The sequence below is a fragment of the Notolepis coatsorum genome, assembly GCF_963971535.1.
Source record: "Notolepis coatsorum genome assembly, chromosome: 4".
NCBI classification, from domain to species: Eukaryota; Metazoa; Chordata; class Actinopteri; order Aulopiformes; family Paralepididae; genus Notolepis; species Notolepis coatsorum.
In genome coordinates, this window is record NC_140168.1 from 54,918,443 (window position 1) to 54,937,388 (window position 18,946).

The 18,946-nt window shown below is 42.3% G+C and overlaps 1 protein-coding gene across 4 annotated transcripts in view; it reads right to left on the reverse strand.

Annotated features, from left to right (window-relative positions):
• The window catches only part of abcf1 (ATP-binding cassette, sub-family F (GCN20), member 1), a 112,355-nt gene that overhangs the window by 33,929 nt on the left and 59,480 nt on the right, over positions 1 to 18,946 (reverse strand). For all 4 annotated transcript variants that reach the window (XM_084311736.1, XM_084311735.1, XM_084311734.1 and 1 more), the window contains 2 exons: positions 6,369 to 6,494; positions 5,233 to 5,333 (listed from right to left, as the gene is read on the reverse strand). In XM_084311736.1, coding sequence (XP_084167862.1) covers positions 5,233 to 5,333; positions 6,369 to 6,494 — 227 coding nt within the window. The remainder of the gene's footprint in view (positions 1 to 5,232; positions 5,334 to 6,368; positions 6,495 to 18,946) is intronic.

The following is an 18,946-nucleotide window of genomic DNA, read 5'->3' on the forward strand; positions in this document are numbered from 1 at the left end:
AACACTCACCTTAACACTCACTTGACACTTTAACACAACATTATATTTATCTATTATTAAAGAGATTTGCACTACATTAATACCTCATTTGCACCTTACCTCAAAGTTTTGTACCTCATTTTCTGCATTGTACCTCACTGTTTACTCATTTTTACTAGGTTGTACTTTAGATTGTATATTCCTCTTTACTTACTGTGACGGAAATGTTATCCATGTCCATCTGTGTTAAATCTCTGTACAGCTTTGACTAGTTAATATGATCAACTAGTATACAGCTCAAAGACACTAGGTGACAGTCTGACAGTGTTCTTATAAACAGCCAAAAGGGCTAGGAGATATGAGACGACCAAGGTTATTTTGGACTCCAGGGCCCTGTTCCTCGTACCTGGCTAACTGAGTTAGCCGGATAATTTTCAGGATAACTTGACTTAAACTAGACCTTTCGGTTCCCCGACGTGCGATTTTCTAAATCACTATGGCAACAGATCAAAAAGTTTGAACCTGGTCGAGGGCAGGGTTTAGTTCAGTTAGCTCGATAACCTGCATGGCCACACCCTCGCAAATAAATGCCAGCTCCCTTCCTGAAATAATTCTCAGTCTAGATCCCATTATACCATTCTAAATTATGTTTTTGTGCTTCGTTTTTCTAGAGGGGGCTTTTGAAATGTAAAATAATATACCTAAAATGCTGATAATAAATTTACTTTGTCCTAAATAATGCACGTCATATATATGGCGCTCGCGAGGTGCGATATACACACTATGTGGTTATTTTAATAACGTCGGAGCATTACAAATGTGAATCCCGCGGGGATGTTTTTAATGAATGAAACCTATCGGGCGTTTGGCTCCGATTAGTGTCATATTCTCGGCTGTGGATGTATTTGCGCCCGGATTGTGTTTCATTCAAGCATAAATTGAAGCGTCTTCATGCGTGGATTGTGGATATTACGACTAAATTGGATTGTTGAATTGTATCACTGTCACGCACACGTTATTGTGATATTTTAACTGGGATTACAATGTTTGAGGAGATGCGCTGTTTGATTTGATGACGTGGACGCGACTTGAGAAAATGTATGAGCAATTGCAAGCCTTTGACGTTTTGATGAATGCATTTGAGAAAATGCATTTATCTGTTCAAGCACTGTTAGTGTTATCTGATGAACAAGAAGGTGATTAACATGACTGGTGTCACTGGTATAAACCAAAGGTTAATCAATTCAATGCATGTATGGATGATGTCCGAAACAGATTCAAACCTGATTAATAGTGAAACTGTATAGCCTCCCTCCAAGCCTCTCTGACACGTTATTTCGGGGGTCGCACCTTGAAAACTGGGAACCATGTATTTATATAGTACATGATACCTAAGCACATACAGTACAGATATCCTCATAAGTATCTATTAATTCGTATCAATTAGATACTCTTTGGGCTTGTTTTTGTCTACTTATTCTGAAAGAGTTTAACTAATTATTTTCGCTAGCAAGATCTCATTCGATTATTCATTCCATTAAGCCTACTGCCAGCAGGCACATTTAAAGAAATATAATCTGATTGATTGGGGTAATGAGGGACTTAACATTTGCCTATAGATTATGCATTTAACTTGTCGGCAAGGCTATTGAGCCGTACTGTATTGTACCCATTCTGCAATCTGTTAATAAAGTAATCAATCAATCAATCAATGCCGTTAGAAAATCAGGATTTCTGCAATCGACACCTGCTGTCTTTTCAGGTGAGGCGGCCACGCGCAATTATCCTTAGTATCAAGTCTGGTTCGAATTAACGAGACTGAACTCAGCATTCGAGGAACAGGGAAAGCCCGGATTCAAACATCGGGTTCATTGAATCTGGATAATGGGACTTTTGATCGACTTAGTTTAACCAGGTACAGGGAATAGGGCCCAGTTCGTGTGTGAAGACATAACAAAGCCATAGACCCATTCTTTGTTTGAATTCTTCTCATCTTCTTGTCATATCTGGTATCTTATGTACGTCATGTCAATCATGTATTTAAAACGAGACCTCTTTCTCACTTTCTGGTCAGACGTTAGTGTGTCCGATTGTAAACTGAGCTCTCTGTTGGCCGCAGAAATAAACTATGTTCTATATATTTTTATATACAAATTGACTCAGTCTGAATTCCTACAGCTTCACTGTCGTGGCTCATTTGAATTATTCCACAAAACTTACTTTTTTTACTTAGCGGTACTTTTTTTTTTTACTGTATGAAGCACACTCAGGAGCTCATACAGAACCAAGCATTTCACCGTAAAGTATGTGTATTTTATTGTGATCATTAATAAACAAACTTGAAACATGAGGGAGCTGTTTTCAGGGCAGTCTATTTCCAGAGAGAACATAATTAAGTAGAGCTACCCGAGACACATTCTCCTTGATTTGTACCGCAATTTGGGACCCAAATTGTAGCGTGGAACAAAACGCACAAATTCCATCCCGTGCACATTCAAGTCCTCTCCACCCTCGGGTGTTTGGTCACCGGCACGGTCCATCGTGATATTGGAGACCACCCATGTAGCTGTCAAAGCTCCATCACAAATTCAGTTATGTGAATAGAAAGGGATTCCACTCAATCAATGTACCGGTACATGCGATGCGCATTTGGCTGATACATGTCGTTGCTGGTGACCGGGAGGAACGCACGCATTGTATTTAATTCAATTGTAATGTTATTACTGGGGTATCTGTAATTAAAATATCACTTAAATGCAGGTGATTGGGGTTATCCACTGAAGCCATAGTTAATGACTCTGACCAACCCGTTCCAACAGGATCGCAATTTTAACGGACTCACGCGTGCACAAGAGCCATTTAGAGCACAGTTGGCCTGCTTGTTTGGCACAGGGGGCAGACACAGAACACCCACCTCCAAACGAGATTAAATATTGTTTAAAATAAAAAGCTAAATACTATTATTTTGTGTGTCATGTTTCCGAATAAGATTGTTCACAAGGAAATGCTTTCCAACTTCAATTTGTTGGTTATAGATGACCTCCGTGATCAATCTCGCTCTCAGTGAAGTTTCTCAGTTTGCTTAGTCCATTATCCCACATTACATGGGTGTTTCATTACCATATATGGTTCATTAGGGGCAGTTCTGTTTGCAAATGTTTACAATCGTGCACGAGCATAGACGGTAAGAACATTGGTATTTATATAAACTGAGTGTGCGTATGACCTGTGCACACACGTTGATAAATCCAGATTTTTCCGTGCGTAGACATTCTAAATGCCATGTGTAGGAATGAAAATAGAACACTTTCTATGCATTATTGATAAATGAGGGCCCAGGGGTCTCAAACTCATTCAATTGTGGGCCAAGTTTTCATTTGATATGAAATTATTCTTCTGATAGCAGGTGTTTAACACTTTAACTGCTGGAAGACGCTTTTAGGCGTCCTTCCCCGCCATGCTCAAGTTGCCGAAGACGCCGTAACTCGTCTTTGATATCAATATTTCAAAAATCTGTGATCGGAATCATATTTCCTTTCCGGGGCCCTGAGACACAAGTGTGATCTCCTCTCAATCCTCTAGCGGTTCAAGACCGCCATCTGGTGGCCGATCGGCAGATCGAAAAAACGGATGTTACCTTTAACCCGGTAGGACTCACTCCATATGGGGTCCGGGCACTCGCTAGTGTTAGAGAGACTCAGTCTTCACACAGTGAACATCGATCGCTGCAAATAACTCGAAAAAACAACATGATTTGGACGTATATATTATTATACAACCTGGAAATGGACCGGATATTTCTATATCCCATAATAGGAAAATGTCTGTTCCACGCTCATCGCCCAACAGCGCGAGGAAGATACGGTAAGATTCAGCGTTATTTTTCAATGTGTACGATACTAACTGCTATGATGAACATTTGACCCACATTAGATGAATGGTATAACGCTGCCCACGGAATTATAAACGCCCCCTCGGCCATCCGGTCAACATCAGATTACGTGTAGTAACTTCCAGAAGTCCGTCCAGTTGGATTTTTTTATATCACGCCGATTGCTATCAAACTGTATTTGATCATCAATATAATGCATTTGGGGCTATAAATCACGTTCTGGAGAAAGCTGCAGAAAGAGATGAAAACATACTTATACTTTAGATCATATTTTAGTATGAATATGTGAATGAAAAAGTTTAACGTTCATACACCCTGAACAATACATATAGGACATTGAATGGGCCCTAATAATGGCAATTTAGCAATAGAATTTAAAAAGTTATAGCCCTGCAAAGAAGGGGAACTTCTACATAGACAAATAGAGCTGGCAACCTATGGTATATCATGAATTTAGCCTTAGGCAATCAAAGTGTTAATCAAAGATCCCTGCTTTCTAGTCTTGCACAAGGACCAATCAGCATGGGTGGGTTAATTTTCCATTGATGGGGATTTGATTGGCTGTTTTTAAATAAAGTGCCGCCGTAGGATTAATAACGTTAACGTTAGTTCAGCCAGAGAAACAAATATACTAATTAAAATGGTTGGACCTGCGAGATTTGTAGTTGTATTTTGTAGGTCTGCATTTTAAATGTAAGGAGTAAAGTATGTTTTTCTCTGAAATATAATTAAGTAAAAGTACAAGTATACAAACCTAATAATACTCGAGTAAGTACAAATCCCCGAAAACAGTACTTAAGTATTGTAACAAAGTACAATTACTCAAGTACTTTACACCCCTGGACGCGTCTATTTTTTTACCAACAGATTTCCAGTTCCGCGTTCGCGTTCTGCGATCCGATTGGCCACTGACGTTTCCGGTGCGATCTGATTGGCCACTGACGTTTCTGGTCATGTGACATGTACGCCCAATCGCGTGACGCCTGTGTCTTTGCCCATTTCCGCCTCGAACGGCATGCAAACGACCTAACGCCTAGTTTATCACTGGTTAAGCTTAGGCGACTCTTTCGAAGTTGGTTAAGGTTAGAGTTTGGAATCAGGGCTGGTATTCTATCGCCCTGCTCTAAGACAAACTCTAACCTTAACCAACTTCGAAAGAGTGCTTAAGCTTAACCGGTGAAAGAAACGGGCGTCACACGATTGGCCGCACGACCAGAAACGTCAGTGGCCAATCAGATCGCAGAACGGGCACGCGGAATTGGAAATCCGTTGGTAAAAGTATTGATGCCCCCTGGACGGGTCCATCCGAACGTTAATGTGATCTACAAACTGATAAAGAGGATCAAGTAGGCGTGATTTACCCGTTTGGTCCGACCAGACCATATCTTCTTCCAGCCACGATAAGAAGGTCGGCGTTGACAAAGAGCTCCTTCCCGTGAGCAGATATGCTAAACCTCTCCAGCTGAGGGAGGAAGAATCACCAGAAGCTTCAGAAATTGTTGCATAACAACTTAATGGGGCATTTTGCAGATTTTAAACCTGAATCCCATCACTCTGTTGTGAGGAGGACACGTGATAATGGGACATAAAACCTTTTGTGTTCCGTGTCTGGAGAGTTTGGTCTGATGACATCACCCGGCGGAGAGCAGACCTCTAGTGAACGGTTTTCAACTGTAGAAGGAGCAGCTTGAGGAAGTGTTGAAGACAGTTGAGGAAACATTGTCTGCAGCTCACTAGAGGTCTGCTCTCCACCGGGTGACATCTGGACAATGCAGTGTTTCTTGAGATTATCTCCGATTAACAACAGAACTCAGCAGAAATCAGCAAAATGCCCCATTTAATCAGAACAGAAATCTGTGTGAGCAATTTGAATGAATGCATTAGTTATTATTTCATCTCACTCTAAATACATCTAAACATTTCCCTTATCCTATGATGTAAGTTATTAGAGATGACACCTGTATTTACTGTAAACTTTGTTCATTACAAAATGTGTCCCGATTATCTAGTGTATGCCACAAAGTGGAACTTTGCACTCAAATATTTGAATGCCGGTTCATCTAAAATTATATACTGAATCATGTGATAAGTTTATAATCCTCTCAAATCGACTTGTTTGAGGTACAACTTTGTTTAATACATCTAAATTTATATCTGTATGAAATAATGAGTGAATGCAAATTAATTAAGTTGTGAATTAGTTATAACATATGGATTCCATCGATTATTAACAGTGCTCCTCCATTAGGCAACGTAATTAATTTACCCAGTGGGAGTCGGACAATAAAGTTGTTCTTATCTTTTCTTAATAGAAGTACAAACAGACCAATGAAAAACATTGTAATTATCTCTTCCCAAGTCGCCTTGGAAAATGTGTTCCGACAGGCGATACTATGGACTATTCATGTGGTGGCCAATTTGCTCTTATGTCATGCTCAGGTTGGGATATCTTTCCACCCTGTGGGAACGTGAAACAGTTGAGGAGATGGACAGTAACCTTGATATCAGAGGCGTTCTCCAGCATGGCCTGTCTGGAGGACATCTCGGCCTGGGACACAGAGAAGTCTCCTCCCTCGATGGCGTTATTAGCGCGCATAGTGGCGACCTGCTTCTCATACTCCAGCTGAAATCACACACACAACAGTTCAGAATCAATCACTGGCCCAACACATGAAAAAGGTCATACGTTAGATCTTGTGTTATCGTTTGGTTGATCCGTCTCTATAACCGACATCTGTGCTGCTAGTATTTCTGACCATTCACACGTTGTGTTTACCTTAATAGCCCCGTGCCCACGTGATAATTATTATGCCCCCGCGCGCATGATAAACCCTTGGACTGCTGTACTTTTTTGTGATGCTTTTAATGGCTCTCCACTTGGCGCTTTGGACGCCAACTGTGTTTTTAATGTTGATGATTTAATTTCAATGTTTGACTCGACTTGCAAAGATTTTAGACTGTTGCACCTCTCGGGTCCAAACGCAGCAAAACACTCCAAACACCATGGCTCAATGACTCCATGCGCGCTCTCAGACGTGCATGTAGGCGCGCGGAGAGAAATTGGAATAAGGATAGCCGCCTTTTCTCAGTCCTTGCCCCACAATGGTGGAATATACTGCCCCCCCCAGTTAGGACAGCCGAAACCCGTCCAATCTTTCGCCGTCAACTAAAGACGCCCTTCTTAAACCATTATCTGAAAAAAATATATATATATACCGGTATATATACAAATATATTATCTAACCCTACTGTTACAAAGGGTCAGATTAAACCGAATATATATATTTATTGCTTGATATCCCTTGTATAATATTTGTATATCGTATGATATCCCTTGTATATTATTTGTATATATACATGGAATATCCCTTTACCTGTGTACAAACCAGAGTAATATTCGCTCTCCTATTGGACAGCGACCCCTAGGCGCCAACGGCCAAGCCCCCAACGGCAAGTTCAAAGGCAACTCCGGGCATGTCTCAACATGTCCAGAGTCTGCGCAGTAATACGAGACAGAACTGAGGTTGGCACTAGATAATTCACCTTACGTTAGGGCTGGGCGATATGACGATATTATATAAATATCGGGTACAGTTCATTAACGATACACTTTTTAAACGTATCGTGGATATCGTGATGTTTTGCCCAGGAGGCTTGTGTTGCGTCAATCTGGTCCACACGTTGACACGTTTGAACAGCGCCGCCCCACACACACACTACTGCATCAAAAGTTACTACTTATGATAACAAAGGCATTCGTTTTGTGGCATTGACGTTATATAGTTACACTTTCAATAACATCAGCGTATTTACATAGCAACGACCGAGGTCGACCTAGATATAGCAAGCATTAGCCGTTCATATCTCAGCCCGTGCTGACTCCGTTGTGCCCATTCTGCGGTCTGTTAATAACGTTTTCAATCAGACAGATGTATGGAAATGCTTTTATTATAACATCCGTTGCAGTAAAATCATTATGCCTCCAGTCGTTTAGTCATTCTGCGGTGCTAAAAGCTAAACGTCGGCCGCGGCGAGCTACCGCTGCCATTGTTGTTTTCATTGAGCTCTCCAATAGCGGAAGTAAAAAATTAATACGCGCTTGCCGATTGGTGCTAAGAACAGCAGGGCGGGTGCAAGCGATGTGACGTAATTGGCAGACGCGACTGTCAATCAAAATGATTCTGTTTGCCGACTGAATGAATATAAACGTTATTAACAGATTGCAGCATAGGTACAATACAGTACAGCTCAATACAACAACAGTCAACAGTGGACTGGAGGATGCAGACCAGAGAAAGACTTTCGTCTTGTTTACATCAGGGTCCCCCATTTTCAATTCATCATATTTCGTATCTAAATCATATAATATCTCATTGCTAAATATATGCAATATATAATCTAATAATCCAATAATCTAAATCTAATATATAATATAAAAATGCTAAATGCATGGGTATTTTATTTTGTCTTTAATGTTAGCTTGCAAACTCAAATACTGTCTTGGTAAGCCTCATAATGAATTGTTTGGGGGAAAAAAAGAAAAACATCGTGATGCGTATCGTGTATCGCCGAAAGGTCAGAAAATATCGTGATATCATATTTAGGCCATATCGCCCAGCCCTACCTTACGTATAAATACGGCGCAGGTGTAAACAGCAGTAGTCTTACCAAAACCTTGATGCCTTCACCACGAGTCAACGTGCAGTGAAGTTAGCAACCTTGCATCTAAATAGAGTATTGAGAACCGCGTGCGAGTGGAATACTAAAGTGTCAGAGTTTAACGCAGTAACGTTGAGTTCGACTTAATCTAATGTGAAGTAATAGTCGATCATTTATAGTGTATCGTGCGGCTACAGTTCTTCAGTGACCAGCATTACCACCGGTTCGTCGTGTATCTAGCTAGTGCACTTATCCAGGCTGGGCGGCCTAAATTCGTGCCCCCACCCGAGGAGTCCTAGGCGAGAACCGTTGGATATGTACACCGGAGAACCTACACCGGCGACTGCAGAACCATTTCTGGTTGGATTATATTGCTTTGGGACCGTGACCGCTGGAGCAGAGAATCGTCGATCCCCCTGTCGTTTGGGATTTACCCCCGTGAGGATCATCACTCGGGCCCGCCTCTAGGAAGAGGCTGGCTAGCTGTCGTCCATGCTGGCGAGCATACTTGGATTACAACTGCTGCTTTGTCTGCTGATCAAGGGAGTACATGCACTGGCTCCTGTATCTGGAGCCTCGTTATTCCTCGTTGACCCAGACTTTGTACCCGAACATTCCTCTACCCCTGCCGGCCTTACACCCGGAGGGTACCAGTGTCTCCAGCTGGTACCAGTGTGCCCTATGTAATTGCTATACCACAGGTGGCGTCAGTTTAGACCCATCCTAGTATTCATACTATTCTCATTAAGTTACGCTCTTGACTGACTTTACGTGTGTTCTTCGCCATACAAGCGCGAGCCTAATTCTCAATCTGTAACCTAACGTTGCTTAATAATAATAAATACCCTCCAAATAGAACTTTATGTGTCAATGCCGTATTCTTGTGTGGGTGTTCACCATATATATTCATGTACTGTATGGCCAGTAGTTAAAGTACATAACTAGTAGTGGTTTAATATATCACAATCTTTAATACAGTCAGGGAATTGTACCCCTCAGTTACACCTACCCTAACTAACCTTACCGTCATGCACTTGTCCTAATTAACTAACCTACACTGTAGCACTCAACACTTTGATGAACATTGTTAGTCAGCTGATAGTTGTGCCCTTCCTGATGACTTGTCGTACAGAACTTGTAAGTCGCTTTGGATAAAAGCGTCAGCTAAATGTAAATGGATAGGCTCCACGTCTCCCTCAAAATTCTACGCGATTACCTGTCTGCTTACCAAAACAAAGCAAAAACTGAATACATTCCTAATTTGGTCTCCAATAACTGCCCCAAACCCCAGGGCCCTCATTTATCAACAATTCTTAGAAAGTGTTCTATTTTCGTACGTAAGCACAGAATTTAGAATGTGTGTACGCACAGAAATATTGGGATTTATCAACCGTGCGTACACAGGTCCTACGCTCCTCCGTGTTGATAAATACCTCTTTGTTCTACCGTCAATGCTCGTGCATGATTATCCATATATGGTAATGAAACACCCCCCATGGGATGTGAAATAATGGACTGACCCGAGCGAACTATGAGAAACTCCACGAGCGAGATTGTTCATTGACGCGCTGTCAACCAAGAAGACACAACCCGTGTCTTTACGCTTATGAAAACATTAAATAATATGTATAGGCTATAGGCCGTCGCTTTGCATTAATAGCCTATATTCTCAAATGGCATTTAATGGCTATCCGACTCCTCGCTATCCTCGCGGACGGACCAGTATGCCTTATATCATATCATATTCATATCATAGTTTACTCTATCAGTCTACCCAGCATGTAATACGTTCTTTGTTAGAACTCAACTCGTTATTATTTTGCGCATAGATTGCAGAAATATGGGAACGTTTTGATTTATATTAAAAGGCTTTGACATTGTAAAACTAAATACGTGGAATTCTGTAAGCAGAATACAAGTCATATATGCTCTGTATAATATAATATATTATATAATTATAATATACATGCTCTGGATACAGAGCATATATGACTTGTATTCTGCTTACAGAATTCCACGTATTTAGTTTTACAATGTCAAAGCCTTTTAATATAAATCAAAACGTTCCCATATTTCTGCAATCTATGCGCAAAATAATAACGAGTTGAGTTCTAACAAAGAACGTATTACATGCTGGGTAGGCTGATAGGAGTAAACTATGATATGAATATGATATGATATAAGGCATACATATTATGTGATATGATATAAGGCATACATATTATGTGTTTCATTCATTTAAGACACATTTATTACAAGGGTTTTGTAATACACAAACTCAACAAATAACCTCTGTTCTCATTGCAATGCGTTTTTTTATTCTTTCTTATAGGAAGGGGGAAGAACACTATATCGTGGGTGTTCATATGACTTGTATTCTGCTTACAGCTTCGAAATTCCACTTATTACGTTTAACAATGGCAAAGCCTTTAAAATATAATCAAAACGTTCCCGTATTTCTGCAATCTATGCGCAAAATAATAACGAGTTGAGTTACGCAGAGCGCTAGCCCCTTTTGTGACTGTGATGCACCGAGTGAATCCACAGTCACTTGCTCCTCAATAGCAAACCAACGTATGTTGACCATGAAGGACTGGTTCTGGCCGAACCGTTCGTTATACAAGTATCACAGAGACATTTCAAAAGGTACTCACAGTTGCACGAGGGTTTCAGACAGAGATACGGGATGGTTGCTAATAAACATTTTAAGGGCTTCCGGTATGAGAGCGGAAGAGTAGCACGCATGCGGTGAGGCTCCTGGTCAAAAGAGCGAAAAACGGAGAAATAAGGACCCGAAAAGTGACGGAAAGTGATCAAAAATGAAGATGCAAACGAGAAGGAAGGAGGAGAAAACAAATATGAAGGAAAGAGAAATGGAGAACTCACAGGAAGAGGAGAGTTCGATGGAGCAGAACCCCCGAGGCGAGACCGAGAAGGAGCAGGCGGAGGAAGGGGGAGTCACGGCTGAGACAGACAAGGAAATGCCAGGATGGGCCGTGCTCATGCAGGCCGGGATATTGGCGACCATGAAATTGAACTCGGACACGATGCAGGCGAACATGAAACTGAACTCGGACACGATAAGAAATTATATTGGGAAGTTACGGGAGGAATTGAGGAAGGAACAGGAGGACTTCAGAGGTGAAATGAATACAGAAATCAAAAGGGTGGATAAGAAGATGGCGGAACAGGTAACGTAACGGAGGTACAGACTAGAACAGCGCAGATGGAGGAATGGAGCACAGATACACGAGGTGTTAACGTGTGCGATTCAAAAGCAAGAACAGATGGAGACAAAGATATCGGACATGGAGGGGAGGTCACGGAGAAATAACATCAGAATATGGGGATTGAAAGAAGGAGTCGAAGGGGAATCGGTGATCCAATATGTGGAAGAGCTTATCAAGGAACAACTGAAGGAGACGGGACTGGAAAAAATGGAGATACAGAGGGCCCACAGGGCGTTGGCTCCGAGACCGAAACCGGACAGACCTCCGAGGGCGGTGATTATTAACTTTCTGAGGTTTGAGATTAAGGAGTTGATACTCAGAACCGCGTGGACCAAGAAGAGAAATCGAGGGGAAAAGACTGTCGTTTGATCACGATTACTCGACAGCGGTGGCAATAACACGCAGGTCCTACGCGGGACTGAAGAGAATTCTGAAAGAAAACGGAATGAAATTCCAGTCACCCATGACCTCGCTAAGGATTCACTGGAAGGAAGGGACGGTGACATACGCAACGGCGCGGGAGGCGGCGGAGGAGATGAGGCGACGGGGGATGCAGATGGCGGAGGACAGAGAGGGAAGGAGACAGGAGGGCCAGACGCGGAGCCTGCAGCAGAGATTGGAGGGGGCACGCAGATGGACCAGAGTGGGAGATCGAGGCCCGGGAGAGGAGGGAGGAGAGAGGAGAAGGCCGAGGTGAGACGTGACAGACCGAAGGCGGAGACGGACGAGGAGGCCAGAGACGGAGAAGGAGGGGAGAGGAGGCGAACGGATGAGTACACGCACAAGAGATTGAAAAAAAATCCAAATAGAGACAAAATATAGAAACTGAAATAACATATACATAAACACACATTCCCAGGTAGAGGCAGGATATAGGAACGAACATAACATATACATGGACACATAATACACAGGCCGACGGAGGAAATAAATGGAAATATAATTAGGTAGGATAGACGGAACACAGAACATATTGAAACAAGTACATAGACACACGCTGAGAGTAACACAGTTGGAAGGGATTAAGGGGATAAATGGACATCACAGAAAATAGAGAGGAGGAAAATAAAATAAAAAGGGGTACACAGAAGACACCACACACGGGTTTGGGAGGAAAGAGGGACATTGGAACATACGAGCCGCATTGAGGGGGACCTAGGAAATGGGGGTCTCAGATCAGAATGAAGGACAGAGCGCTTTTGACCAGGAGCACGACAGCAGTAAAAACAGTAAGAATGCTGGACAAATATGACGAGCGGTTGGGGGCAAAGGTTTCAAACCCCCAAGCCGTCAGGAGGAGGCCTCTCACTAGGAGAGCAATTACTCCTCACCCACCAGCAGGGGACAGGGGGGGACACAGGGACCCCCCGAACGCCTTGGGAGCACTTTATGTAAAGTTTATGTTTTTTTATTTATGTTAATCATTATATGTATTCGGTGAAGAGAGCGGAGGCTACAACCGGAGGGGGGAATGAATGCGACATGGGGGGGACTGACAGACGAAAGAAGAAGAAAGATGACAATGGTTAAAGGTATAAAAATGATGTCGTTAAACGTTAATGGAATGAATAATGCGATAAAGAGGGGCAAAGTGATGTTGAAATGTAAAAAAAAGTGAGATGGAAGTGATTTTTCTGCAGGAGACACATTTGGTAGCACAGGAACATGAGAAACTGAAGAGATTTGGATATGAAAATGCATACTATAGTTCCTTTAAACGGAACCTGAGGAGAGGGGTAATCACGTTAATCAAAAACAGTCAAATTTGAATTGATCAAGGAAGTAAGAGACAAGGAGGGAAGGTTTGTTCTGGTGAAGGGGAAAATGGAGGGCCAAATGGTTACGTTAGTGAATGTTTATGCACCCCCAGAGAGTGAGAGGGATTTATATGAGACCATTTTTGATATGATAGTGATGGAACTAGAAGGGATATTGATATGCGCGGGAGATTTTAATGTAGTACTGAATCACGACCTAGACACCACGAGTACTAGAAAAGGACGGGCACCAATCAGTAGATATATGAATATTCAGATGACGGAAATGGGAATTACAGATGTTTGGAGGGGGATGCACGCCATGGACAGGGAATACACACATTACTCACACCCGCACGTGACATATGCGAGAATAGACTACTTTTTGATGACGACGGGGGACAGTTACAGGGTACGGGAGAGCAGAATAGGAGTAGCGGACATATCGGATCACAGTGCCATATATCTGACAGTAGATCTAGAAGGGAGACGGAGGAACACGATCTGGAGACTAAATGTAGGAATATTAAATAACAAGGGGGTGGTGAGTCAGATCAAGGAGGAGATAGCCAGATATAAGGAAGAAAATGACAACGGGGCGGTAGATCCGAACATTCTATGGGACACACTGAAGGTGGTGATAAGGGGGAAATTGATGGAGAAGACAGCAATGCTGAAGAAGGCCAGAACGGAGACATATCACAATCTGATAGGGAAGCTGAAGAAGCTAGAGGGGAGACACCAGATATCAAAAGAACAGGAAACGCTCGGAGAAATCAAAGAAGTAAAGGCCAGGATAAATAGGGAATTATTGACGGAAATAGAAAAGAAAGCGAGGTTCATGAAACAAACGTACTATGAAGGGGGACCAAAAGCGACCAGACTGTTGGCTAGGAGAATTAGGACGCAACAGAAGTTGAACACGATACACACAATAAGGGATACAAAGACTAATGAAATATTGAGACCCAGCTGAAATAGAGAGGACATTTAGAGAATACTATGAGAAACTATACACACAGCCAAAAGCAGCGGGAGAAGAGGAAATAGAAGCATATCTGGAGAAGCTAGAGTTACCATCGATAGGGAAAGAACAGAATGAAGAATTAAATTAAATAATTACGGAACGAGAACTGGAAGAGGCAATTAGAAGAGCTAAAAACAACAAGTCTCTGGGGAGTGACGGATTCCCATCGGAATTCTACAAGACATTTAGAACTGAATTAGCACCCATGTTAGGGGCGGCGTTCAGACACACGATGGAAGAGGGAAAAATGCCCCCCTCGTGGAAGGAAGCCATAATCACCACGATACCGAAGGAAGGGAAGGATAGGGAATTATGTAGTATTTTTAAGACCTGTGTCCATACTCAACGTGGATTACAAGATGTATACATCGATAATATCAAAGAGATTTGAGACGTTTATGCCAGACATTATAGATGAAGATCAAACTGGATTTATTAAAGGGAGACAGACACAGGACAACGTGAGAAAGACATTACACATAGTAGAGGAGATACAAAAACAAGGGGGTAGCGCGGTACTGATTAGCCTAGATGCAGAAAAAGCATTCGACAGTGTGAGCTGGACATTTTTATATAAAACATTGATGAGGTTCGGACTGAACGGGAGGGCGATGAAGATGATCAAGGCGCTATATCAAGAACTGACAGCGAGGGTTAAGGTGAATGGCAGCTTGACGGATAGAATCAGATTAGAGAGGGCTACCAGACAGGGATGTTGTCTCTCACCGACGCTCTTCGCCGTTTTCATAGAACCACTGGCACAACTGATCAGACAGACCGAGGACATTAAGGGAGTAAGGATAAAGGGAACGGAATATAAACTAGGCCTATTTGCGGACGACGTGATAGTATACATGAGGCAACCAGGCAAGAGCTTCCCGGCACTGATGGATCTACTGAAGGAATATGGCCACTACTCAGGATACAAACTAAACGTGACAAAGACACAGACCTTAGCATGGAACTATACCCCAACGACGGAAATTAGAGAACAGTACGGGATAAGATGGGACATGGACAAGATTAAATACTTAGGGGTGAACATCACGAGAGGGGTGGAGAAACTGTTTGAGACGAACTATACACAGATAAATCAGAACATCAAGAGAGACTTGGAGAGATGGACAGTAATGCCCTTGGACTTCAATTCAAGAATAGAGGTCATTAAAATGAACATACTATCAAGGTTACTGTACCTATTCCAGTCACTACCGATACAAATACCACAGAATCAATTCAGGGAGTGAGACAGACTGATATCGAGGTTCATATGGGCGGGGAGAAGACCACGGGTCAGATATAAAACACTACAACTACCAAAGGAAGAGGGAGGGATGGCAGTACCCAGCCTACAAGATTATTACTATGCAGCACAACTGAGAGCAGTGACGTGCTGGTGTAACGACAAATATGAGGCAAGATGGAAAGACATTGAAAAAGAAGGGGAGGGATACAAGGTACAAGCTCTGGTGGGAGATAGGGAACTATTTAAAGAAAAAGAGGGACTATTAGATCCAATCACCAAATGCACCTTGACCATATGGAACAGAGTAGTAAAACACACAAATTGGAGAAGCAGTCAGGGGTCCTGAGATGGGTAGCACATGACAAGAGATTCAAACCAGGGAGGTTAGACCATGGATTCAGAAGGTGGGAGAGGGGGGGGGGGGGGCAACAGCGATATGCAAAATGATAGAGAAGGGGGAAATGCAGACACTACAAAAATTAAAGGAGAAATTTGGACTAGAAAACAGGGACCACTTCAGATATCTACAGGTTAGAGACTACTACAACAAAGAAATAAGGGGGGCCAAAGACGAAGAACAGAATGGAATAATAAAGATGATAGTAAGGGCATACGAAGGGGGGCAAGGAAGAGTAATATCAGCAATATACCGGGCTATAATGAACAGCAAGGGACACACGACCGATTACATAAGGGAGAAATGGGAGAGAGAGCTAGAGATAGAAATAACAGGGAAGGAATGGGGGAACATATGAGAGGTGCAACATTCAACAACAGGATCGAGGATATGGAAAGAGTTTGGATGGAAAAACATAATCAGATTCTTTATAACCCCAGAACTGAAGGGAAAATATGCACCAACACAAAGAGCTTGCTGGAGGATGTGTGGGAAGGAGGGGGCAAATCACACGCACATATTCTGGGGATGTCAGAAGCTGAAGGGGTATTGGGAGGAGATAGGGGAGGCAATGATCAGAATATTAGGATACGGATTACCACAAACAGGACTGGTGCTTTACTTAGGAGACCTGACACACGAGGGAATACAAGGGGGGGACAAATATTTAATAACGATAATGTTGATAGCGGCCAGAAAAGCAATAACGAGACTGTGGTACAAGGAAGACCCACCGACAATAGCACAATGGGTAGGAATAGTGGAAGAGATACAGGATATGGAGAGGATAACACACATGCTGAGGTTACAGGAAGAGAAATTTGGGGAAAGATGGGGAAAGTGGGAGGACTATAAGGGGAACGAAAACGACAGCACAGAGGAAGAAACAAATGCAACACAAGAGGGAGAAGGATAAAGGAGGAAAGAGGTTCAAGGAGGGTCTCTGAACCCATGTCGCACATTTTTGCTTTAGTTAGTATTTTCTATCTCTATCATTTGGGTAGGACAATTGTTTTATGTTTTTTCAATTTATTATTTATGTCTGTGGAACTTTTGCTTAAGTCGGTATTTTTTATTTCTGTTTTTGGGTATTAAAATCTTTTCTTTATTGTTTATGTCTGTTTAACGGTGTTGTACATTATTATTATGTCTATGTATTATGTACCTGGAAGACCGACTGAGATGATAATAATATTCAAAGATGATGTTGTTTGTATGCTTGTAATCCAAAAATGCAAATAAAAATTGAGTTAAAAAAAAAAAAAAAACATTTTAAATATTTTTTATAAACTTTTCCGGCGTTGGGTGCATGATGCGCATGCAGCCAACGCCAGAAATAATGCCGTTTTGAGCAGTGTTGACCAGTTTATAAAAAATATTTAAAATGTTTATTAGCAACGCCGCAGCTTTCAAACCATCCCGTATCTCTGTCTGAAACCCTCGTGCAACTGTGAGTACCTTTGAAATGTCTCTGTGATACTTGTATAATGAACGGTTCGGCCAGAACCAGTCCTTCATGGTCAACATAGGTTGGTTTCCTGTTGAGGAGCAAGTGACTGTGGATTCACTCTGTGCATCACAGTCACGAAAGGGGCTAGCGGAGCGCAGTCAGTACACCCCGTATATTCCGATAACGCTATATATAAACCATGCTGCATTAATTCAGAAGGAAATACCTATTATTCCAAATGCTATTTATAGGGTTTTGACCATAATTACACTACTGTTGCTACTTTACAATTAACTATAATGAATTACGGGGGTCATACAGAACACGTCAGTCAAACTAATGAACGCAAGCTTATTTCCGCGTTGAAACTAATGCATGAAACTGATGCCGTCCATCTGCAGTATAATATTCTACCGCCGGGCGCCAGGTACGCATGCCCTGAGCTGTGCGTATGTATACGCACAAAGTCAAGCACAAGTTCAAATTGATAAGTCCCACACGTTGCTTAGAAATGAACGTACGCACGGGTTACGCACATATCTGTGCGTACGCAACGTTGATAAATGAGGGCCCAGGTTCTTTTCAATGTTCTAAACTCTCTCATCAACCCCTGTGATGTTTCCCCAGTTGTGCCATCATCTGCTCTCTTTATTGATAAAATCTCTGCTCTTCAGTTCTCACCACAGCCTCTTCAAGCCCCCCCCCCCCCCCCCTCTACACCCCCTGCCTGCTGTTTTTGAGCAGTTTGAGACGGTTTCTCTCTCCTCTCTTTCTTGACATAATTAAGCACCTGCGGCCCACAAACTACCCCTCAGATCGCCTTCCCTCTCGCCTTCTTAGTGCTTGATTCGATCTTGCCTATTATTTTATTGTTGATAAACTCCTCTCTCAGCTTTGGCTGTGTCCCAACCGCCTTCAAACATGCCATGGTACAACACCTGATTAAAAGAAAAACCTTGATCCCTCCAACTTTAGGCCCATCTCTCATCTACCTTTTCGGTCTAAAGTCCTGGAGTGAGCAGTATACACCCATTTACAATTGTTTTTAGATGCACACAAAATCCACGAAATATTTCAGTCTGGCTTTAAACTGCGCCATAGCACTGAAACAGCCCTCCTGAGAATTCTAAATGATCTAATTTTAGCTGCAGATTCTGGCAATTCCGCCATTCTCGTGCTCTTAGATCTCACAGCTGCGTTCGACACCATAGACCACACTGTCCTACTGTCTTGAAAAATATGTTGGCATCACAGGCGTCACACTGTTAGACAAAACATGGATGAGTGCCAATTTTCTCAACCTAAACAA